This window comes from Anguilla rostrata, chromosome 1 (genome assembly GCF_018555375.3).
Source record: "Anguilla rostrata isolate EN2019 chromosome 1, ASM1855537v3, whole genome shotgun sequence".
NCBI lineage: Eukaryota > Metazoa > Chordata > Actinopteri > Anguilliformes > Anguillidae > Anguilla > Anguilla rostrata.
Genome location: NC_057933.1, coordinates 63,990,469 through 64,007,738, shown reverse-complemented (window position 1 = coordinate 64,007,738; position 17,270 = coordinate 63,990,469). Strand labels below are relative to the sequence as shown.

General features: G+C 45.3%; 1 protein-coding gene across 7 annotated transcripts in view; it reads left to right on the top strand.

Moving 5' to 3' along the window:
* The window catches only part of satb1b (SATB homeobox 1b), a 54,066-nt gene that overhangs the window by 34,642 nt on the left and 2,154 nt on the right, over positions 1–17,270 (top strand). For all 7 annotated transcript variants that reach the window (XM_064349034.1, XM_064349057.1, XM_064349043.1 and 4 more), the window contains 3 exons: positions 2,737–2,808; positions 4,001–4,156; positions 15,887–16,093. In XM_064349034.1, coding sequence (XP_064205104.1) covers positions 2,737–2,808; positions 4,001–4,156; positions 15,887–16,093 — 435 coding nt within the window. The remainder of the gene's footprint in view (positions 1–2,736; positions 2,809–4,000; positions 4,157–15,886; positions 16,094–17,270) is intronic.

The window sequence follows — 17,270 nt, the reverse complement described above, 5'->3', positions numbered from 1 at the left end:
TTTCTACGGTTTAGGGTGGGAGGAAATTGCCGTGTCAGATGTCCAGGCATCCTGTTTGGTGGGGAGATCCCCCAGGATTCATTCTGAACACTTTAATACCTTGAGATTGTGGGTAAACGTGCATGAAAAGGCCCCACGTTTTTCATGTCAAGGATTCCTGGATCTGTCAGGACACACACACACACACACACACAGATCTGTTGCAGTATGAGCTTTTTATCAATTTATAACAAAACAGTCGGAGCTGCTGTCAGTAAAACGTATTTCAAGTAGCATCTCATTCCCAATTACATGGATAGCGTGCATGCATAGATGTTAAAAATACATACATTATATTTTTACAAAAAAAAAAGACTGTAAATATACCACCTGAGAAATGTATTTTCTGAAAACATGGTCAGTGGTATTGATTGTGTCAGTAGTTCTGTAGATGTGTTTCACCATAACTCATCAGTTCATGTCAATTTGAGATTTTGAGATTTTTTATTTATTCACATTGTTAGACTGTAAAAGACAAGGATGGACATTTTTATTTTTTGTTAGAACTGTACAGTAAATTATTGTTTCTTAATTACAGTACAGTTTCTTTGGTTTTGCTTATGTGACTGAAATGACTAAACTTTCAAGACAGGCCTTCATGGAATTGATATTTTTATTTTTTTCCAAACACCAATAATAATACTAATAATACTACTACTACTACTACTAATAATAATAATAATAATAATAATAATAGTAATATTTATTTATGTTGTATCTTTATAAAGTGATGAATGAAACTTGTTACTGTGGTAACAAGGCCACTGTGCTGGGAACAGACACTTAGAAAATTAATTCAGAGGCACGGCACCACAAGGTTGTAAGTCTGGTACCACAAGGTTGTAATACCAGACTACCTGTCAACAAATTAAGCAAAGATACCATCCAGTCATTCCCTCCGAGGTGGTGAAATAGCAGCATTCCTGCTGAATACAGCACATTCACGCTGAGAAACGAGCTTACAGGTACATGTGTACACACACCGTTTCACGTTTTCTCGTGTTTGTTTGTTATCTGAAGGCTGTGCTAAGGCCCCGTGTTCAGTGAAATTATCTCGCAGCAGAGGGCTGGAGTCAGCACTGCTGGGCGGATACGGGCAGAGAATTAGATGCGCGCACATGTAGGAAAGGTGAAAGCGTAGATGCATGGGGAGATACCGGCGAGATGAGGGGATGTAGATAGAGGTATGGGAGCACGCCTGTTTTATGGGTATCACAGTCTGAGTACACTCAGTGCTTTAGCACAGCTGGCAGGGGTGTAATAATTTGATTGTGGCGCAGCAGTCCCACCTTCAAGGTTGTAATTTTCCAGTACATCAGAGATAGCGTACACCTCACAGCGGTCACTGCCTAACGCGGGCCTGGCGATTGGCAGGCTGGTCACACAGGAGGAGGAGTAGTAAGCGAGGCGGCTCACCAGACGCGCGTTTTCGTGCGGCAGGGAGAGGAGGAGGAGCGAAAGAGGAGCCGTACGTCTTCGCGTTGGATTGGGCGGCTTCATGCTTGTTGGTCACCTGGAGACACCAAGTTAGGCTCGTCTCTTGTCATGAGCCATATTCTACCCGCTGTACTGGAGACGCTTATGTAAATTTGAGTGCATATATCACCGCAATTCAGGAGACAGCGCAGATTTTATCGCTGTCATAAAATAAGATATGGAGGTATGTTTTTCAAGCAAGTAAATGGATCATCAGGCTGCTTTCATTAGTTTGTATGTTCCAACCTCAGTGATTAGCTCTTGTGGCAGTATAACTCACTGCAGACACCTCAGCCTTCCTTTGTGGTTCCTTTATAGTGAAATGTCCCATAACAAGTTGGCTAAATGAATTGTACAAATGAGTGATATTTAATTTAATTTCAGTCTTGTAATGGCCTGTAATCCTTAACTTTCTTTGAATATCGGATGCATCATTCAGTGCACAGCATTCGCCAAGTGCGACACTTGCAAATTCAGATGAATGACAGGATGTGTGCAGCAAGCTTCACACAGAAACATAAACGCAATGGGGTTGTGTTCTCAACATGCACTTCAACGGTCCCTGTGTTTCCAGGTGGAAAAAAACATGATCTAATCGCCGTTGTCTTCTCCGCCATTTCAATTGTCTGGACTGGATCTGCTCTCTGCTAGCATTCCCTCAGGCCGCATAGGCTGTAGCGTCGTACACTTGTGTGTTGACTTTGGCATAAGAGTGATGAGAGATGTGGTGTTTATGATACTTATAATACAATTTATATTTGGATCCAGGAATAATCATGTCCTGCAAAAAGTTGCCTTAGTTGTGGGAACCTAATGTTGCAGAAGCACTGCAATGCAAACTTTATTCACTTGTGATTGTGTCCTTGAGATATTTATAGTTACTGACATACTTTTAGGTTTTGCTAATTCAGCTATTGTCAAGTAATGGCTTGGATATTGTAGGTTATTTACTTGGAGAATTCCAGAATATGAAATGTTATACCTCTGTATAAGTGGACTTTACACTTTGAAGACCATATAATCATTCATATTTTGAAGAACTAAGAATGAGGGAAAGGTTCAGGCTCACTTACGTAGCGCAGACTGCTTGGTCCCCCAGAAAGTTTGACGTGTACTCATTTGCATTCATCGTGGTAGAGCAGAAATGTTGACTAGTTGTGTTTCATTACTTTAATGGACAATCTTTTGTTTCCTCACTAACTTGGTTCCGTTCCCCTTCAGCCCAGAAGAGACGAGTGTAATAATGTGAGGCCCGAGGACTGGAATCCTAGAATCCCAGTGGGCATCTCTCCTGTGAGTAAAGCTGTTCCCCCACTGCTTCTCCCCACCCACATGTGCAGAGGCAAATCTTCCACTGACTCTTCCAGTCTGTCCTGTAACTCAAGCCCTGGGCTGATTCCTCCCTTTCCCGTGCTGTTTGAATAGGTTGAATTGCGGTCTGAAAAGTGAGTGTGTGCTCCAAAGTGAAATGCTGATGTTGGGTGTGAACTGAGAAATGCTGCTATTATTGAATGGCTGTAGAACATCTTGAATGCTGCTGACTGTTTAATTATTTGAGACAGAATCAAACTTGGAGTTCCTCTGTATTGATTTGTATTGATTGGTTATTAGATTTTTTTATATGTGTGTGTGTGTGTGTGTGACAGCCAAAATATCAAGCCTCTGTAAAGTAATTTATTTCTCAGCATGGGATTTACAAGCCGATGGCATGAGCTGTATTCTTTATAGAATGGAAGCAATGCCAGATGCTCTGAAAGTCAGAAAATACAGGCTGGAGGTGGACAGAGTTTTAATAACGCACATCGTTTTATCCTCTCTGTCTTTCCTCATTAATGTCAGTCCTGTGGGTAGTGTGTTGGTGTATACAGATTTTTCCTTGAGACAAGTAAGGTGTGGGTTAGAGAAACCGAGAGCATCATTAACATCTTTGAAATTAAATGGCGAGACGCTGCTCGGTTGCTACCTGCCTTATCAAATTTCAAGCTCAGAACATAGAACTGATTCAGTTGGATTTCATATTTTATACAGCTGTATAAGCTCAGACGGTCTTGAATGCTTGTATGGTTTTTCTTGAACTTTTCACAACATACATATTCGAGTGCTCTTGCAGGCTAAAGAAAGATTGATTGCTTAAATACTTCATTAAAGGTTGAGGTCAAATGCAGCTAGATTGAATTACAACTTTAGTGAGGACCTAGAGATGTTACAGAAAAACGTCCTCCATACCCAAGTAATTTCCATACCCACGTCATTTTATTAAAAAAAGTGGTTTTGAATACTTTTTTGACCAGGCAGTTTTAAGGAATTCTTTCTCTTTTTCCCCCAGTCCTGTTATGTAACTGTAAAATTGAGATTTTGACTGGTGTTTCAGAAGTGTTGTGAAGAACTTTTTATTACTCCTGTACAAACTGACTTTACCAGTGCTGTGTTCAGAAGCTGGTGTTGGACCAAGCTGAGCATTAATCCTGCTCTGTTCCCTGGCCAGGTGAAGCCCTCCCCAATCCCCACTGAATGGAATGGAAAAGTGGAGAGTTGCGTGCTGAACATCAATGCCTCCATCTACGACGAGATCCAGCAGGAGATGAAACGTGCCAAGGTCTCTCAGGCTCTCTTCGCTAAGGTGGCCGCCTCCAAGAGTCAGGTATGGACCCACACGCAGGTGGAGCTGGCAGAGGGCGTGACTCTTTCCCTGCAATAATGAGTTGAAGAAAGCACCATCTTCTTAACGAAGCCTCGTGAAGTCAGAAACTTGAACCACTAGAACCAAATGTCAGCATCAAGTTCTTTCTGTGGAATTAGTCAGGGTTTCCATTTTTTGATATGAAGTTAAACTGTAGTAGCTGTCAATCTTAATGAAACTATTGTTAGTTCATTTTTTACTTGGGTGAACTTATGAGAACAATGGTCGATTTTAGTGGAATGATGTGCGGTTCAACTTATGGGTTGAATTTTTGGGCAGCTTTATTGGCATTTTTTTGAACAAGACTTGAGACGGCGTCGTTGCCCATGCATCCTCGAGATACAGGCTTTTGGCAGCCGCCCTTCAACATTATCTAAAACTGTTCTTTTAAAAAAAAAAAAGAAGAAAAACCTAGATGTTCATTACAATGATTACTAGCATTAGGGATTTTCCTCTTTGAGATACGCGGTACTCACAGAGGTGAAATGGGGGAGTATTTGGCAAAACCCTCGATCACTTTCAGAGTAATAATTTACGCAATGACATATGTCTCCTTTATTGTGGGCTTGAGAACACCAGACGATGTTTCAACATAAAACAAACGTGTTTATATGAGCTTAGTTCTGCGTGGCTTTCAGTCCAGCAGACACTGTTATCTTACCCATAGCTGAATAAGGGCCTGTGAGAGAGAAATTACTGTCTGTTTAAATCTGTAATAATGGGCTTGCTGCACATTTCTTTAATTACAGTTTTTATGAAGGTTTCATATATCCATATGTGCACAGTTTAACATTTTCAGAATCACATTTAACAAAAAATTTTTTAAAAATTAATTTGCTTAAAAGGCTCAAATTATCTGAAAGTATCAGTGGGTTTTGCTGATGGAGCTGATTATAGCACCAGATACCTTTGTTTTACTAAATTGCAGTTTGATGCACAAACCACTGTTTTTGTTAACGAGTTCAAAGACAGAGAGCGAGGGCGGTGGGGGGGGGGAAGGACAACCCTTGCATTAATTCTGAAGGTTTTCTTGTCAAGTGATCATTTGTGAGATAGAGAGAGAGGGGGGGGGGGAACCCAGGATTCCTCTGTGCCTCTCAGGGCTCTCGCTCCATTCATGTCTGGTGTGAATGTGAATTGAGCGGCAGATAAGGATCCTGCTAATTACGCGGCTGAAAGGGGGCCTGGGAGAGCAGTTATCTCCGGCTCCATCTCGTAATGTGCACTCCCTGGGCAGCTGGTACCCCGCCCGGCCCGCAGGGGCACCGGCTGGACGTCCCGACGCAGACTGAGCAGTCTGGCGGCGGGTGGCCGATGGCGTTGGCGGGTCAGCGGGGGTCTGGGCCCGCTCGCCGGCCAGGGGGAGGGGCGGGGGGCACGGCGGCCTGCGTCTGATTGGCTGCGCAGCGGAGGAATCCAGGAGCCCCGCGGTGCAGGAGATGAGGGATTGGCACACAAGCTGCTGCGTGGCAGTGCCCCTCCGAGAGAAGGGGGAGGGGTGGGGTGTGTGTGTGTTTGAGGGGGGGCTTTGTTACCTCACACACTCACTTAGCAACAACAGAGCACTTTATTCTTCTTTGATGGAGTTGGATTAAATCCCCCTTGCTTTTTGCAAATTAAAAAAAAAAAAAAACATTTTGGCTATGCAAGTGAAGGAGGTAAATGGAACATTTAAAATTTTTTGTCTCGACGTAAACTCCTTTTTTTTCTTTTTCTTTTTCTTTTTCTTTTGGCTCCACTGCCATGGCGCGCGGGGAAGATGGAGTCTGTAACCCTCTGAGCGGCAGACCTCCCTCCTGGAGAGAGCCGTTCTGTTGCTCTCGCCGTTCAGGGGGGGCGCTCGGCGGCGCGAGTGAGAGCGGGCGCCCGGTTCGGGCCTCGCCGCGCGTCCCGGCGGCCTGTGATCGAGCGCGAGTGAGATCACACGGCGTCCGCCGACGCGCCCGGGATCCCTCGGAGTGACCGGTGCGGCGCGCGGGCCTCCCCCCTGGAAGAGGCTGCGCTAATTAGCACGGCTCTAATGAGACAGAATGTCACTGATCTGGTGTGAGCCTGCGACGCAGGGAGGGGGGTGTGTGCAGAGGTGGCGGGGGGGGGGGGAGCAGCGCCATCTGTCACGGAGTGCCCGCTACGCTTCTCTCCAGGGGCGAGGGACGGTCTCGCTGGTCCGCAGCCTTGGGGAGGAGGCGCTCGACCGTCCCCCCGTGTCTGAAGCAAACGCGCGCGCGCACGCGCTCCCCGCGTTCCCAGCCTTTTGTGTCCCTTCACGCCGACGCATGTGAGCACGCACGTACGCACACATGCATTCACACATGCGTGCGCACACAGCCTGGCCTCTTGTTTCCAAAACAGACGCGCGCGCATGCAGTCGATCAAACGCGCATCCCGTTCTGCGTCTTTCTGAACAGTGTAATGCGATGTAAATAACGTGCTTGGCTTGCAGAGACTATTTGCAGACTGGCATTTGAACATCAGTTTTTCGACTAGCCATTTAAAAAAATTAATGCATTTCAGTTAGTTTGTTACAGTTTGAGTAATGAATTTAGTTGTTTAGAAAATGGCAAAATATATAAATATTATACAGTAAATTACCTTAAATAACCTGCCTAATACGCAGTAGTTGCAAAAAAAAAAAAAGTTGTAGAACTACTTTTTGATTCGGATATTTTGAATGTATTTCCCACTGCCTTTATATTAATTTTATAGTACTGCAGTACATATTAACATTACTTCATTTTACCACTTTATTTATTCACTTTCATATTTTCCTATGCTGCGTTCCAATTTCTGTTCGTGGGGGGTAGTTTTCTGTTCGTGGGGGGTAGTTTTCTGTTTGTGGGGGGTTGGATTTCTCGAATGCTCATTTGGGTTTGTTGCTCATGCTTCTGGCTGTCGGCTAAGCCAATCCGCACGCGTTCAGCCGTGATTTGACTAGCTGCGATGCAAATCCTTCATTCGATTGAGCCAGTCGGCTCCGGTGCGCGTTTCTCTTGTGCACGCGTCCTGCGCCTCACGCAGTTGGTTCTGTCGCACGGCCTCTTTATTCAGGAGCGCTTCTCATCCCGAACGCGCGGGGCGGACGGATGCCTTCGGCCCACAGGCCGCTGCTCGTCCCGAGCAGGGCACAGCTGCGCCAGGCCCCGCCGCTCCCCCGCGCGCTCTGCTCGCCGGGCCCGTGCGAATGTGGCCTGGCGTGTCCCTGTTTGTCGCCGCGGCCGCGCGGTCACGTGGCAGAGGCAGGTGTGCTGTGGTCTGTGGCGGAGGTACGCTGATTGGCACGCTGTGCGAATTCGGGAGAGAAGGAAAAACCGGTGTGAAATGCGAATGAGAGAGGGGGCGCGGTGCCCGTGCGAAAAGCGGAGCCTGTTCTTTAAGGGAATTCAAACAGACGCGCCGTAGGGTGGGATCACAGGCTGTCCAGGGGGAAGTCTCGCGTCTGCTTCTTTACCAGAAAAGGGTGAACTTGATGTTTTTACTGTGGTTGGAGTTGTTTACGCTTTGCAAAAACTTCAGTGTTTCTCCTGGGAGCCAGGGAGAATAAGGCGGCGTGAGAAGCAATACCTGAAGGGAGCAAGGGGGGGAGGCCGTGGCTGCCTTATTAATTGATTTATTTATTTATCTGCCTGCTTGGTTATTAGGTTTCCATGGTAACGACTGCAAAAGACACTGTTCCCTGTTTTATTGAAGGCACAGTTTCTTGAACCAGAGAGCCGGACCTCTGAATAATTAATTTCCTCTATGAAATATTTCCCAAAAAGCAATCTGCCCATGAAATGATCTTTCTTTCGCCCGTATAATAGACAGAGCAGTCCCTAGCATTATTTTATCCTCGTTTGCTCCCAAAACTCTTAGTTTTTCCCTTTTTTCCTTCCTCTGTCCTCCCTTTTCCCCTGCATCCCTCCTCCCTCTGACCTTGTCTCCCTCTCTCCCGGCTGAACAGGACAGGTTTCGGGCGTGCGATCCGTGCGTGAGCGCACAGCCGACGGCTGCGCCCGCGATTTCGTAGCCTCTCTCTCTCTCTGCCTCCTCTAGCAGACCACACAGGGCTTGTTCTGAGTCCCATTCTCGCTAATCTGATCAGGCAGGCAAATACGCCGGGAAAACCGCTTTAATGATCCCCCTAATTACCTCAAGTCAATACCAACTGTATTATTAGACTCCGGGAAAATATTCCATTAGGGTCCCCCCCGTGGGACTCCCCGCGCGCGCCGATGTCACGCGCCGCGCGCCCCCATGCTTGTAATTAATTTTATTTACACACGCAGGAATGCACAAGGTCGCACCTGCAGCCCGGAGCCGCTCGCCCAGCCCCCGACTCGCCCGCTTAATCAGATCTGTCATAATTACCATTCTGCATGCTTCTGACACACGCTGTGAAATATTTCAATTTAACTGCGGCTAGCGGCCCCGGCAGATGCAGCGCGGGAAGCGGCCGCGTCGGGGAGAGCCGTCCGAGCCCCGCGCCTCGCCCCTCCCTCCCTCCCTCCTCCTTTCCTTCCCTCGCTCCCCTCCTCTCTCTCTCTCTCTCTCTGACGGCTCACTCAGTATCGCCCCCCCCCCCCCCCCCCCTCCCCCCTCTCTCTGGCCCTTCGTCTCCCTCTCACTTCTTTACTCTCCCTCCGTCCTTCCTTTCTCCGCCCAGCCCCCCCCCCCCGCCCTGGTGACACAGAAGCTGATATATCCTGTAAATCTTGAGAGAGCGCTGCAAGCCTGATAACAGCCGATTAGACAGTTTAACCACAAACAGCTTGTTCATTTTCTCTCAAATCAAAACCACATGTTGTGAGAAAGGAAGGGGAAAATATTGTCCATTTTGTTCTCACCTATTTTTTCTTTGCCTATTTTGGAAGTTTCTCTTTGACAGAACACTCGCAAAAATATCTTGCATTGCGTTGCATTGTAATCTCCTCTGTGTAGCCACTGAGTTGAGCTCTTGGAAAACCATGTGCAGTAAGATACACATTTCCTTTCATACTGATTAAAAAAAGATTGTAATCATTAAATTGTATACAGCAGATGTTTAAAAAAAAATTTTTTAATATTGATACATTGACACTGAATTATTTTTGTTTCAAATATTCAATATAATGTTACTCAATCCCTTTTCTAAATTTAAATTATTATATTTTTGCTGTTTGACAAACTAAAATCAGTTTAATTTCTACACTTAATTTGAAAATGCAATTTGCTTAAAACCACTGCAACTTGCAAAAAATTGTATCTTTTTATTTACAGTAAAATTAAACTGAACATAGACTGAAGATATAGTGTATGAAAATAAAAATATAATGCCTCCAATTTAATTGCACATTGGAATTAGCAGATTTTGCCCTCCTTTGTGTAATTCCAGCATTGATTTGCGAAGTCTATGCTTTGGTTCAGAGAGGTTTATTTGTTGAAATAGCATCTTAAGCTGTTGTAAAGCTGGTTTTAAGTGCTTGATTTTACTCAACGTGCTTCAGTTCAGGGTCAGCAGCCTTTATTTCTCTTCCTCACAAGTGAGTGATTGGTCTTGTGTGCAGTTCTACCTGCCTGGCCCTGCGGTGATGGAGAGAGTAGAGCTGCAGTGCCACACAGAGATCCAGAGACAGCTGCTAGCTGTCTGTATCCAATTATCAAACCCCACAATAAAGGTATAATTAATCTAAGGCGCAACGTTAATGCCCATCATCAAATGGCTCCTCCGCACGAAATCACACAATTTACGCCTTTGTTTAGATCAGTACCTCTTTTGCTGGCGCTTCTCAAAGAACGTAATCCGATGTATCTCAGAAATGCCACCCCCCCATTGTAAATTATTTTAAATGCATTTGCGGTCCTGAATTGTATGCAGCCAACCCCTTGCTGTTCTTCCAAAACATATTTTTTCTTTTTTATTCTTTTCTCTTTTTTTAGGGTTGGAAGGGAATGAATGTTGTGCCAGTTGTTCACATTAGCAAAGCTAAACTTATCGACACAAAAATTGCAGGAAGTCGTGTGAAGAGCAAGTTATGGATTAAAAATAGTGGCACCGTGTGTGCATTTGTATGTGTGTGTGTGTGTGTGTGTGTGTGTGTGTGTGTAAGCATGGTTTTGCAGGCTGGTGCTCCCAGCATGAACACGCTGTACATGGGAACTGCTCGATCTCCATCTGTGGGAGACGCTGAATCCCCATTGTGATGTGAGAGGTCATGACCTTCAACCCAAACGTGTTGACTTCACACAGTCCCCAGCTGGTGTGCACCACGGGACTACGTTAGGTCCCTACTTCATGTGTCACACTTTCAGGGCAGAGGAGCAGAATAACATGCTGTTTGTTTCAGCTGAACAGATGTTCATACATGCAGAGATACACAGCAACAGCAGCATGAACACTCCTGCCTTTACTGCTTTATTAAAGCTGATCCATAACCAATCTAAAGAGGGATGTTAAAGGTTAAAAATGATTGAATCATTGTGCCGTAGAATTTAACATGTGAATGTTCACTCTGATATGAGCTGCATTTCATGGCATTTGAAAATTGTTTAAAGGCTGTGGGTGGATATAAGGGAAATGTGTAGAACGTATGTAATTGAAACTCAGTGTTTGCAGTATTTAAGTATTCTGTAAAGAGAGCACAATCTAAAAGAAAACAGTTGGAAACTAAGTCTTTATTTGCAGTTAAGAACTCTGCAGGTTGTAGAAACACCACACAACCTTTTAGAAGCATTAAGAATATTTCTGCAGTTGTATTACGTGGTGAAATATGCATTTCCCTTTAATGTAGATTTGAACTTTCGCATCTGGTATCACCTTTGGGGATCAGTAACTCAGAGGAAGTGAACTGTGGTTGGATGACCTGGGCGGAGCATTGCATGTAGGAACTCAACTGCTTCTCTATGAGTGGAATATCTTTGCCTTTTTTATCTGGGCTTTTTGTATGCTTTTCTCAGTTTGATGCAAACATTTTTTTGTCTTAATCCTGATGGATAATACAGGGGTAGTACAGATTTACTGATTAGTGCCTTGTACCAATGGCCAGTGTAGTTAACAGGGTTGTCTACCTGAACATCAGTATTGGGCCCGCTCGCATGGGTCTGATTGTTTTAAGTTTTAAGGGGCCATCTTTGCGTTCGATGCCTTCGCCCTCCGCCAAGAAAAATTTGAATATCAGCTTAGAGCAGTTTTATTTGCATAATACGATTTCCACAAAATGCGTCCGTTTCAGTCTATTTTCAGCATGTGTTTGCTTATTGTTGCAGGAGATTCGCATATGCTGTGAGAACACAGGCAAGTGTGCATTAATATTTCTCTGTCAGCAGATGGACACAATGAGTGCCCGCTGCATATTTCCAACACAGCACACGTAACTGTGCAGAGCTGTTTGCGGGGAATAACAGGTTTGAACCAACCATATTATCTTTTGAATTTATCTGCATAACATTGTCTGCTGGAGCTGGGCCGCTGCCAGGATCAAGAAGGGAAAAAAAACAATAAAGCTTTGTCTGTTACCCATTTGTTCCTAGTTGTGACATGGAGATGTTTGTCTCTCTCCTATGCGACCGCGTTTACTGCGGACTAGCTGAAGTATGCCAATAACAATGATGTGAATCTAACTTTGAAACAACTTGATTTCCAAACATTTCCCGTCCTTTTGTTTACATTCAAATGTTTACAGAGAAACTAATGCTGTAATCGGGCAGCTGCCCTTCCCAGAGCTCTGTCGTCTGGAAAGAACAGACTTTGTCAATTTGCGTGAAGTATAATAAGTACCTGAGGCGTAGCTGTGAAAATCAACTGGCTGGACCAAACATTTGAAAATCAGCTCTCGAAGTGCCGTTGATTCGCTACACTCCTGATCGTTTCGACTGAAAACATTGATCGAGGGGTTATGTTAAATTTTTTTACTGAAGCTCTTCTTGAAAACTTCAATTAGACATAAGCATATATGAGCCATTCACTTTTTTTAAGCCATTTTTTTTGACAGTTGTAAGTAGTTTCATGATGAGAGAACTAATTTAACAAAATTTTCCAAGCATTGAAAGTTAACTTTCTGGGGTTTTTTATATTTCATTTTTGTATCCATCTTTGATTAACCCAGACAGTTGGTGTATGCACCAGAGGATGTTTTAGTTGCTTACTTTCTGATGACCTGCCTGCTTTGCAATGGCTAGTTTAAGGGTGTTCATGGATTTGTGGTTCAAAGCTACAAATACACTTCATGCAACTGAAAAGCAGGTTGTACCGTGAAAATAATATTTAATGTTATTTTAAAAAGTAATAGTAATAATCAGGTAATAGACACACATGCAACATTTTGAGGCATAACGCCACTCTACAGTCTACTTTGGAGTTACTTGAAATGTAAGTTTTCCTTGCGAATGTCCCTATACTGCCCATTATAATGCAAGCAGGTCATCAGACATGTCTGTACATATATAATTGAAAACGTACACTAAATCTGAAATAATATCCAAAAACAAAAAATAGAATCTTTTTAAACATTTGTTTCCTTCAGAACCAAAATTCTGCAAAGTTCCTAAGCCTTGTTGCTAAGGGCAGCAGTTGATGGCAGTGTTGGGGACAGTTTGCTGATAATGGAGAAATTTGATTAGAAGGAAGTGTTTTCAGACCTGGAATGACAGCTGAGGGACTGTGCGGCCATTTTTCCTGTGTGGGTCCTCAGCACACTGACCTGTTTATTAATGCGCTAATGTGCGTCCGTGTTGGAAAGGTTGTGAATAACAGGCTGTTCTCTGACAGAGCAGGGCCTGTCCACTCATTGGCAGCTTGTGACTCAGTCAGTCTCTCTCTCTCTCTCTCACTCTCTCTGCATGTGTGTCTGTCACTCTGTTTCACACACACACACGCACACACCGTGCGCGGGTGAATCTCGCGCATGAATTCAGCCATTGTGTTCCCAGAGAAATATTTTTATCTGAACGCCACATTGCTATTTATACACCGCTATACAATGGAGTTTTTTCTGTGTGTGGCTGCTGAAAGGTTTACCACCCTGTAAATGTGTACCTTTTGACCTCTGTTCTGATGATGAACAGGGCCTAGGAACTCCACATTGGGAGGTTCACTTTTTGGAATTAACTTTTTGGAATGACTAAAATCGAGGTACTCCTTTTAGAAAGATTGTGCTCCGTGCCCATATTTGTCTTGTTTTCTCCTGTCAGGGTTTGTTCTGGTGTTGCTCTTGCGTGCATTTGATCATATTAGTGTCTCTTCGCCCTGGGTGGATAAGAAAAGATGAATGTGTTTAAATTATTTATCTCCTATTCAGAGACAGGTTTCTGTGAGCAAAGACTTAACAGCAACTGACAGTGTATAATGGATACAGCAGAAAATCAAATGTCATGATTGGGAAATGTTGCCCCCTCCCGTAACATAAATTGTTTAATCAAATGTGGTATTCTTTCATATTCCAGCCATGTCTCGATTTGGGACTTTGTTGTTTATAGGTAACAATGAATGGCTTTGTTGTTATAGGCAACTACCTGTAAGAGAATCTGTTGATTCTTGATTCATGTTGCAAGTTGGCATATACTTGCAGTACTGAATATATTTAATGCATTAAATCCTTATCAGATGTGAAATGTGTAGTGTAGGTGGTAGAGTCTAATTTTAATGTCCAAGACTGCTGAGGGCTTGATTTGACTGTCAATCATGTTCTTATCCACCTTATGCAAGAACAGCCCATGACCTTTGACCTGAGCCAATGATACCATAATTATAGTTGCATTTATGTACGGGCCTCTTTGAATTGGAAGTGTACTTGATTTAATTCCAGGGATCACGGCATCAAAGTGGAATCCACTTTCATGGTTTAGTTTGATTTGCTTAGACCTTGCAGCCTGCATGCCTCTTTAATCCAGCTGGGTTGTGTGTGCGTGTGCGTGGGCGTGTGTGTGTGTGTGTGGGCTTAGATTACCTCATTACCTGTTGGTCCCCTGAACCCACTGACATCAGATGAGCACACCCCAGTTCCCACTGCATGCAGATGGAAGAAGACATGGCCAAAGAACAGTGTCTTAACATGGAGCCCCCCTCCTCTCTTTCTCACAGCCTCCTTTCGACCATCTACGTGTGTGTGCGTGAACACGTGTGTCTGTTTGCGTGCATGTGAGTGTGTGCATGTGTGTGTTTGTGGTTTTGCAACGGCGTGCGTGCATGTGCATGCCTGTGTGTGTGTTTGTATGTGTGCATGTGTCTGTGATTGCGTCTGCATGCCTGTGTGTGTTTGTTTGTATGTGTGAGTGTGCATGTGTTTGTTTGTGTCTGGGCTTGTGTGTGCATGCCTGCGTGTTTGTCTGCATGTGTGTGTGTTTGTGTGTGCACGCCTGTGTGTTTGTATATGTGCGTGTGTTTGTGCTTGCATCTGCATGCTTGTGTGTTTGTTTGTATGTGTGTGTGTGCACGTGTGCACGCCTGTGTGTTTGTTTGTGTGTGTGTGTGCACGCCTGTGTGTTTGTGTGTGTGTGTGTGTGTGTGTGAGTGTGTGTGTGTGTGTGTGTGTTTGTTTGTGTGTGTGTGTGTGTGTGTGTGTGTGTGTGTGTTGTGTGTGTGTGTGTGTGGTGTGTGTGTGTGTGTGTGCGTGTTTGTGTGTTGTGTTGTGCACGCCTGTGTGTTTTTGTATTGTGTGTGTGTGTGTGTGTTGTGTGTGTGTGTGTGTGTGTGTGTTGTGTTTGTGTGTGTGTGTGTGTGTGTGTGTGTGTTTGTATGTGTGTGTGTGCACGTGTGTGCACGCCTGTGTGTGTGTGTGTGTGTGTGTGTGTGGTTGAGGCTGATCTGGCCGGCAGCAGTGTGATTGGCAGCTGGCTCTGGGAGTGTCAGAGTGGTGTGTGAAAATGAAAGGTGCTGCCGCTTTCTGGCCAGGAGATTACGCCGCTAGTCTGTCGCACAGCCAGCCGCCCGGCAGCTGAACTTCCTCTCTCAATCCCACACCTCTCCTCGAGTGAGGCCTTCCCCCTTCTTACTGCCCATCTTCATCTTTCTCACACGCTCATCCCCCTCTTTCCTCCTCCCTCACAGTATCCTCATCCATCTTTCTTTCCCACTATTCTTCCTCTTTTCTCTCCACCTCTCCCCAACACTTATGCACTGTTCCCCCTCTCACACTCACCTTCTCCCACACAGTTGTGCTCGGTCACTCCTGCCCTTTCTCATCGCATCGCTACATAATTCATTCACTTAGCAGGCACCCCATATCCAGGGCAGTACACTTTCCACATTATCAATTTATACAGCTGAATATTTCCTCAAGCATTTCAGGTTCAGGGCCCAGCTTAATGACGTGTGCCTCACTCTGGATTTAAGCTCGCAACAATTCCACCAAGCCCGTCTCCTCAGTCCTCCCTCAAACTGCCGCCAGTTCTGTTCGCTTTCCCCCTGTCAGTGCTCTCAAGCTCTCCTACATCTCCTGTATCACACAATACGTATGCTGGGACCTCAGAAAAGAAGTCGTCTCACAAGTGTGTGTGTGTGTGTGCGTATTATATAATAAAAACTTTTTTTATTTTTTTTTATTTTTTTAAGTGAATAATTTTTCTTTGCTCGATCTCTAACCAGCCTGCAGTGAAGGGCGTGTTAATGAGCGTGTGAGCAAATGTTCATATACAATGTATACACATCATCACCAGGTGTGTTACAAACGAACGTGACAGGCGTGACAGGTGACTGGAGCGTGCTTCCCTCCCTCCCTCCCTCCCTCCCCCCCGCTGCAGGGCTGGCTCTGCGAGCTGCTGCGCTGGAAGGAGGACCCGTCCCCCGAAAACCGGACGCTGTGGGAGAACCTGTCCATGATCCGCCGCTTCCTGAGCCTGGCCCAGACGGAGCGCGACGCCATCTACGAGCAGGAGAGCAGCGCGGGCCAGCAGCACCACGCCGACCGGCCGCCGCAGCTCATGCACGTCCCCGCCGACCCCATGCAGGTGGGTGCGGAGTCCCCCGGGCATGCGCTAGCACGCGAACGCGGTTTATGCACGCGCACATGCAGCGCAATGCGATTCCCCGCCCCGACACGCACATGCAGACATTGCCATTCATACCTGCCCACACGCATGCACCCACACATGCATTTGCAAGTGCACGCATGCACGTACACGCACACACACTCCTGTATACACGCTACCCACACAAACCATCTGAATACAAATAAGTATCCTAAACTGTACCTACGCTACACACACATCACTCACCACTGCAATGTACTGGTCGGTGAACGTGCTCAATTGTGTTACCCCTGTATAAAAGGGGGGTAAATGTGGCTTTGCAGTCTCTCTTCCAGAAAATGCATTGAATCCTGAATTTTTATTAAACTTAATGTCCCGTTTATGGACGACAGCAAGTGCTGTTCATGGTCTTCAACCATGTTTTAAAATTTGACTTGCATACAATACATATTTTTACTAATATTTAATAAAAATAAGCTTAGAAGGGAGTGCTTGAGGTGCCAGGTTGGGTACGTTGCTGCTGTATGCTGCATTACATTGCTGTAGTTCCCACACAAGTGGCAGTTGCCACTGTTTGTGTGCTGGAGTCTGTTCTCATCTTTGGTTTGCCAAAAAGCGTCCGCAGTGGGAACGGCAGCACCACACCAGCGCGCCGCATCTGTTCCGCCAGCGCTGCGCAGTGCGGTGGCACTGATCCTGGGTCAGGGCTGGGCCAGGAAAAAACAGGGCTTGTGTGGTCATCTGGCTATCATACCTGCCCTCCCTGCGCTCCCCGGTCCCAGAATGCCTCATTGTTCCAGTTTTAATGCAGCTCGTGTTCAGTCTGATGTGAACCTGGGCAGGAGAATAACTGCGCTGTAAAAACAGTGGACCGTGATAGCGTTATCGCACTTTGAATTGGTGGTGATCAGCAACCCAGTTGACTTTGTGTAGTCATTCGGTGAGAGTGAAGTTTTTGCCTGTCGTTTGTGTCGTGAACGTACAGTAATATGAATGGAATTTGATAAGAACAGATGGGAATGATATTGGCTGAGCAATCAGGAGACCTGCACTAAGGAGACCCTTATAGTCCCCATGAGAATTCTTAGGTTTGTGGTTATGAAGGGGTCTCCTAAACATGTTGACGAAACAACACGAGATTGGAGCCAGAACAGAA